The following is a 7,577-nucleotide window of genomic DNA, read 5'->3' on the forward strand; positions in this document are numbered from 1 at the left end:
ATCTGGTTACTAGTACTGGAGATTCTTCCACCGACTTTATGCCCAGACAACCACCAACTCTGCATATACCCCATCATTTCCAAATTCTTTAATGAGTATGAATTACTTTTATAACTGAAATAATAATAATGATAAAAATAATAGAAAAAAGAATTTAAATTAATGATTAAGGAAATAAAACTCTGGGCACTGAAGCCAGACTACTTGTATCTAAGAAGTTATTATTATATAAATTTCTAAGCACATGTATAGAATATAAGCTGGATCTTCAGAAATAAATTTAAAAGTTTTTGTGACTAGCCAAGTACATCTTTTCAAATACTAAAGCCTAAGCATGAAAATCCAAAGTCCCATTTCAGTCAACAGTTCTAACATCTTTAAAATATTACCTGCGTACAATTTGTTTTGAGAGTGAACAGACGCACCTGGAGTTTGTACTACAGCTTGCAAATTCTTTTCTTGAAGTTGTTGAATTTTTTCATTCTTAGCTTTGCTCTCTTTCTCCAAAAGCTTGAGTTTATGAACATATTGATTATTTAGAAATTTCAGATCAGATGTTTCACGTGCACACTTTTTCAATGTGGTTTTCAACTCTTAAAATGAAAAAGATTCAGAGTATTTTACAATCTAGAAATTCTTCCATTTCACAAAATACAAAAAGTCATAGTAATCTGAAAGGCTCCACCTGATTCTCATGTATGCTTTGTTAGAAAGGCTATACCTTTTCTACCACTATTAACAAACTGCAAATAAGTCATTAAGCACAAAAAGGAATTATATTTTTCTTCTGTGGTATGAGCCTAATATAAATCATGGCTTTTGATCCAGTAAACTGAATATGAAGCTAAAGGATTATGAATTCATGCCAGGTATCAGACAGGGCTTCCTACTGAATATAAGAAGATTTTATAATAAGTTAGCCATATAATTACCCCTTGCCCAGTACCTTTGAAATCATTCTAATTCTACCTTCCAGGTCAAAGACGGTATATTAAAGAATCAGAACGACAGACACATGGCTTTCTCTCAGTAAGAGAAAAACAAAAGTTATTTCAAGAACATTTCTTCAGCACCAGCATTTAATATTTTCTACAGCAATTAAAAAAAAAATTTAATTAATTTATTTATTTATGGCTGTGTTGGGTCTTTGTTGCTGCATGCGGGCTTTTCTCCAGTTGCAGCAAGCAGGGGCTACTCTTCCTTGCGGTGTGTGGGCTTTTCTTGTTGCACAGCATGGGCTCTAGGCACACAGGCTTCAGCAGTTATGGCACGTGGGCTTCAGTAGTTGTGGCTCACGAGCTCTAGAGCACAGGCTCAGTAGTTGTGGTTCATGGGCTCTAGAGCACAGGCTCATTAGTTGTGGTGCACGGGCTTAGTTGCTCCACGGCATGTGGGATCTTCCCGGACCAGGGCTCGAACCCATGTCCCCTGCATTGGCAGGTGGATTCTTAACCACTGTGCCACCAGGGAGGGCCCTCTATAGCAATTTTAATTCTAAAAATTTAATCCACATAAGGTAAAAAATGAATACAGTTATGGAATGCAAATTTATTTTCCTTCGTGGAAACTCTTCAATACACCCTACAATATTTCAAGAGGTGTCAATAAGATGACTATCACATTTTCTAATCAACAGTTTTAAAGGTAGACTAGGCTTTCTTACATATAAAATGAAAAGGGCAAAAATACTGCATTTTAAAAATCACAAAATTTTACCTTTAATGTGTTGGCCTGATTGTTCTCTCAGTTTCATTAATTCCAGGTATAATTCATTATTTTCCTTACTCAATCTTGCATTTTCAAGTTTATAAGGTTCCAATACAAAATCAAAATTGGCACTTTCTTTTTCAGCTTTCACAGCAGATAATTTTGATTTCCGAAGACTTTCTGTTGTATGAACTAGATCACTAATATTCAAGAACAGAAAATGTAAATACAAGGAAACATTCCATTAACTTTTAATAACTAAAAACATATTTGTAAAAAGACTTAAAATAAATGTTAAAGTGAGCTCAAATCTAAAAACAAACAAACAAAAACAAACACTAGGAGTCTTTCAAGGTACCAGGAAGTACTCAAAAATTTCTCAAAACAGGATTAAAGATTTTTTTAAAATATAAATTTGTTTTATTTTTGGCTGCATTGGGTCTTAGTTGCTGTGCGCAGGCTTTCACTAGTTGCAGCGAGCAGGGGCTACTCTTTGTTGTGGTGCACGGGCTATAGGCGCGTGGGCTTCAGTAGTTGTGGCATGCAGGCTCAGTAGTTATGGCCCACGGGCTCTAGAGCGCAGGCTCAGTAGTTGTGGCTCACGGGCTCAGTCACTCCGCGGCATGTAGGATCTTCCCGGACCAGGGATCGAACCTGTGTCCCCTGCATTGGCAGGCAGATTCTTAACCACTGAGCCACAAGTGAAGTCCCAAAACAGGATTAATTAAAAGTTATTAAACATATACACACAGGCAGAATCATCTTTCAATCTCCCCTCTAACTCACCCCACCATGTCTAATTAGTCACCTGATCCTGTGGAATCTATGAAACTTATTTGTTCATTCAACAAACATTTACTGAATGCCTGCTATATGCTGTGTCAGGGACGCAACAAATAATGAGTCAGTTCCCGACCTCTAAGAACACAGACCAGTGGAATATTCACTCCATCAACATTTACTGAGCAGGGAACACAGTAAAGAACCCACTACCATGGATCTTATATTCTACTAACAATTTGTCAAAAGTTATAATACTATGTGATAACCTCAACAAATATTTCAGTGCCAACAATGTGTTCAGCCTGTTCTAGGTATGCCAGTTATAAAGTCAGTCTCTAGTCTCATGGAGTTTGCATTCTATCAGGAAGATAAAACAAGTTTCCAACAATGATAATAGCTAATAACATGCAGCAGATGTGACAGAGTCCTGCAGGCCATAAGGCTAACTGAACATAAGGGCAAGGCAGGAGGGAGAGGAGAAAGGGACTTTACAGGCAGATAGAATAGCATATGGGGAGACCAAGGGAGAAAGTGAACACATGTTTAGGAGCTTCAGGTGGTTAATACATGGGAGATGAAGGTGTACAAGTATAAAATCACTGTAGAAAAAGTTTGTCAGTTTCCTGAAAAGTTAAATATACCTCTACCCTATAACTCCGAATTGTCGATCTAGTACTAGATCATGAAGGGTTCTGCAGGCCATGCTAAAGACCATAAAGTATCTTTCATCCATTCTCTCCTTTCCATCATCATCACTTATAGTCCTACTGCAAAAGCTTCCTAGGCCACTTCCCTGCTCTAGTCTCAAATCACAGTAATAGAATTCATGTGGAAAAGAACAAAAATCACAAAGACTCTTTCAGTTAAAGTAACTAGTAACAGCTAAAGTCATGGTCAACCACATTAGAGAAACATTATAAATGTAACAGTAATTAGAGACCAGTGACTAACATAATAAGTCAACTATATTTCAATAAAAAAATAAAGACCAGTGAATAAAGCAGTTACAGAACTCCTAACCAGATCAGAAAATCACATTAAAAATTGTACTTTTACTCACAGACAAAACCTGCAGAAACATTCACTCTGAATAGTATAGTGTGAATGGTGACCCTAGAGTTTTGCAATGTGGAGGCCCTGAATCGATGACAGCAGAGTAGAATCTAAGAAGAATAGAGAAACTTCAGCTGACTTAAGGACTTTTAAAAAATCTACCCATTTCTCTATTGAAGGATAAAGTTCAATCAGAAACTAGATAAATGGGATTAAGGATCACACAGGTTTAGAACTGTATTTTCATCTTTACCTGAAAAGTTTTTCTACCAAAGGTAAACACTCCACTGTCAGAGTCTGGCGGTATCCCAACTGATCCAATCTTTTCCTAATATTAATATATTTTCTTTCTGCAGCTGTAGTCATCTTGTCTTCCAAACTAGTTTTATTCATTCCCAAAAATTAAAATCCTAAAAGAAAAGAATGAAACATCATTCTATTATCAGCTATTATTATTGTTTCACGTTAAGAAGAAAAGAATCTTTTAATATGAAGCAATTATTTTTTGTTTCTTTTCAGGTAGGCAGTCTTCTGGAATATTTAGATTGATTTAAATCCGATGTTTATGATATTCACGTTGCTGCATTAAAATAAACATCTCCTCATAAACCTATACGGAAAAGTTAAAACAGGGACTTCCCTGGTGGCGCAGTCGTTAAGAATCCACCTGCCAATGCAGGGCACATGGGTTCGAGCCCTGGTCCAGGAAGATCCCACATGCCGCGGAGCAACTAAATCCCTGTGCCACAACTACTGAGCCCGTGTGCCACAACTACTGAGCCCGTGCACCTAGAGCCCGAGCTCTGCAACAAGAGAAGCCCACGCACCACAACGAAGAGCAGCCCCTGCTCTCCGCAACTAGAGAAAGCCCACGTGCAGCAATGATGACCCAAGGCAGCCAATAAATAAATAAATAAATAAATAAATAAATAAATTAATTAATTAAAAAAAAGAGAGTAACTATCTTCCCAAACCACAAGGCCACGAAGCAGGTGGGTATTCAGGTCCCCTGAGTCCTGATCCAGCACTCTGGTTTCTGTACTATGCTGCCTCAACTTACCAAATCACTCCTAAATTAGTACCTCTCCTTGATTACTCCTTTCTACAAATCCTTCCTTCTCCACACTCTTGTTAGCCTTTTCTTTGAATGGTGTCCCCATTCCATACTAGGTTCTTTCTAGGTTCCTTCCACAAGAGGGACCTGACTGATGCAGGGTGTTCTAGAAAAAGTCCTGGAGACATCAGAAATGCACCTGTCAAACCAAGAACTAGTAGGGCCTCAACATTCAAACATTTCTCCATTTTGTCTGGTACCCACTTTGGTTACCCAGAAATAATACTTCCTCACATCCTTCTGAGAGAGCGAGAATATGAAAATGAATCAAAAAATCATCAACACACAGGACAGATGAAAAAGATTAAAATCCTCCCAACAAGGACAAAAAACAGGCTTTCCCCACCCATAGGCTGCTGTCCTCCACCACCACCCCCATGTCCATTATCCAAACACTGTGGCTATACTGAAAATTTCTAGCAAAACAGCATAAAAGGTAAGGTTTGGAGGTCCTCCACGCATACGTGTTTAGAACCAGCCACTTGCTTAACTCTGGGGGGTTGACGTCTGAAAGCCAGTACATCTTATTTTTACAAAAATATCCTGTGCGTACATATGCACAGGGGCCAAACAAAACAAAACAAAACAAACCCCAAAACCAACCTTAACTGAGTTTATCTCGGGAATCCTCACTCATTTCAGAGAGTGGAAGCAAGAGGGGATGTTAACTAAGGTGCCGGACAATGGTTAATAAACGACTCTCGTCCTACGCTTTTGGCACTTTTGTTTTTACAAAGAGCCTGTATGATTCTTATACGAAAAGAGCATTTTAACTTTTAAATCAACCCATCAGTCAGTAGGAGGCGGGGCCGGGGGGCCGCACAGACGCTCGCGGCGAGAGGGGTAGGAGGAAACAGGGGGCTCCCGCGGCCCCAGGCCGACCTCCGGGCCGCAGCTCCGCAGTCGGGTGTCGAAGGGAAGGGGTGTCGGCAGCGGGGCGGCGGGGAGTCTCCACGCCCCGTCCGCCCGCCCGCCCGGGCCCCACTTCCTCCCGAGGCCGCGCGGCCTCCCTCCCGGCAGCGCCCCGGCCCAGCCCGCCGGGACCGCCCGGGAGGCGGAGGCACCGCCCAGCCCGGCCCTCCCGCCCCGCGCCGCGCTCACCCGCAGCCCCGGCCACTGCTCTCTCCGCCTGCGGTCGCATTCTCCCTCGCGCCTCGCCTCCTTTACTGGCTCCTTCCGCCCCAGACACCGGTTCCGTCTCCAGGACAGTTTGAAAATGGCGCGGAGAGACTATCGGGGCCGGCGCGGAGGAGGCGCCGCGGTTGCCCCGGTAACGGGAGCGGCAGTCGTTTTGCCGCGCGCGGCGGGGTCGCGCCCCACAGCGATGGCGGCGCTAGGCCCGGCCCGGAAACGCAACGGCCCGCACGGCGCGACGCCGCGGCGCCCCCTAGCGGCCGGCGAGCCCCGAACCTCAGCGGGCGCCAGAGACGGTGTCATCCTATCCGTCGGGTGCCTTAAATTTCTGGGCGCGGGGTTAAAACCCTGCCCAACCCTGGTCCCTGCTGCGGATTACCCTTCACCCGCTAGGGGGACGCCTACTCCACGTAAACTCCAGCTTAAATAGCCAGTTGTCTGTGCAACTTTCCCTGAGAACCACCCACACCCATGTCCCCGATGTGTAGACCCTTATATTCATCCCATTATGATGAGTATAATATCACTGTTTTGATCCCATGAGTTATAACTCATCCCGTCAAAATGTAATTATTTGTTTATATGTCTCTCCCTGCCTCCTCCAATTTTGAATTCCTTGAGTCAATATTATTTTACAAAGCTAATTTCTCTGGCACCGACCGCAGTAAACATTTGTGAATGGAATTACATTTAAATCAACTGGTTATAGAGAGCCTGCTCATATATAGAAAACACATGGTCAAATCCTAGAATTCCATTTCTCACGTGAAAACTTCTAGATGATCAGAGAGGAGCTCATTTCCTCCTTTCTATTTACTACTCTCCCAAGTAGGACTTCCATTCTGAAAATGTACCTAATCTTTGGATATCACCTAACTTCTCTGTGGGTTGTGAATACTTTGCACCCATTCGTATATTGCTTTAACCGTTTTCGTTGTGTGTGCCTTGTCTGTTTTCCCACGTGCTTTAGTAAGTTGTTTTATGAATTGTGGGGCAATCCTGTTGGGGCCACCCTCAAAACTGATAACTGGGGAGAGGGAGAGCCAGATGCAGAGAGAAAAAAAAAAAATCTTTCACTGAAAGTGCACTTACAAACCAAAAACAATGAAGAAATCTAATGCTAACAAGGATAGCCAACAAAATAAAACATCAAAACATGAATTCTCTCTAGATGAAATGAAAGAGTCTGATGAAGCCTTTAAAATGAATATGTGTAAGGTGATCTAGATCGAAGTTTCTTGACCTTGGCACTTTTGACATTTGGGGCTGAATAATTCTTTGTTTTAGAGGGCTTGTCCTGTGTATTGTAGAATGTTTAATAACATTCTTGGCTTCTACCCACTAGATGCCAGTAGCATCCCCCAAGTTGTGACAACCAAAAATCTCTCCTGACATTGCCAGCTGTCCCTTGGGAGGATAAATCACTCCTGGTTGAGAACCACTGGTCTAGATAGATGGAAGGAATAACAGCCATTAGAAAGAACAAGAATTGTTAAATGAAACAAGAACAGATGCATATGAAAGGGAGTCAATCAGAAAAATTGGAAATTAAAAATACAGTCATCAAATTTTTTTTTACATTACGTGGGATGAACTGTAGATTAGCTATAGTGAAAAGAATTAGAAAATTTACCTAGAACCTAGTGCAAAGAAATATATTTAGAAAGCAATTAAGAAATACAAATAATAGCTTGAGAGACTCAAAGAAGGCCCCAGAGCTATGAAAGGCAGATGCCCCCTGCAAAGGTGTCCACACCCAAATTTCTGGAACCTATGAATATGTTAT

The 7,577-nt window shown here is 41.7% G+C and overlaps 1 protein-coding gene across 7 annotated transcripts in view; it reads right to left on the reverse strand.

Moving 5' to 3' along the window:
* CEP135 (centrosomal protein 135) overlaps nucleotides 1-5,975 on the reverse strand; it is a 78,014-nt gene extending 72,039 nt beyond the window's left edge. For 5 of the 7 annotated variants that reach the window (XM_057547352.1, XM_057547356.1, XM_057547353.1 and 2 more), the window contains exons 1-4: nucleotides 5,759-5,975; nucleotides 3,797-3,953; nucleotides 1,717-1,907; nucleotides 426-593 (exon numbers count right to left, since the gene is read on the reverse strand). In XM_057547352.1, coding sequence (XP_057403335.1) covers nucleotides 426-593; nucleotides 1,717-1,907; nucleotides 3,797-3,936 — 499 coding nt within the window. In that variant the 5' untranslated portion in view covers nucleotides 3,937-3,953; nucleotides 5,759-5,975. Of the gene's footprint in view, nucleotides 1-425; nucleotides 594-1,716; nucleotides 1,908-3,550; nucleotides 3,641-3,796; nucleotides 3,954-5,758 lie in introns of those variants that run through there. The other 2 variants (XM_057547354.1, XM_057547355.1) reach the window with 2 other exon arrangements.
* Nucleotides 5,976-7,577: the final 1,602 nt, after the last annotated feature.

Source organism: Balaenoptera acutorostrata, chromosome 5 (assembly GCF_949987535.1).
Source record: "Balaenoptera acutorostrata chromosome 5, mBalAcu1.1, whole genome shotgun sequence".
NCBI lineage: Eukaryota > Metazoa > Chordata > Mammalia > Artiodactyla > Balaenopteridae > Balaenoptera > Balaenoptera acutorostrata.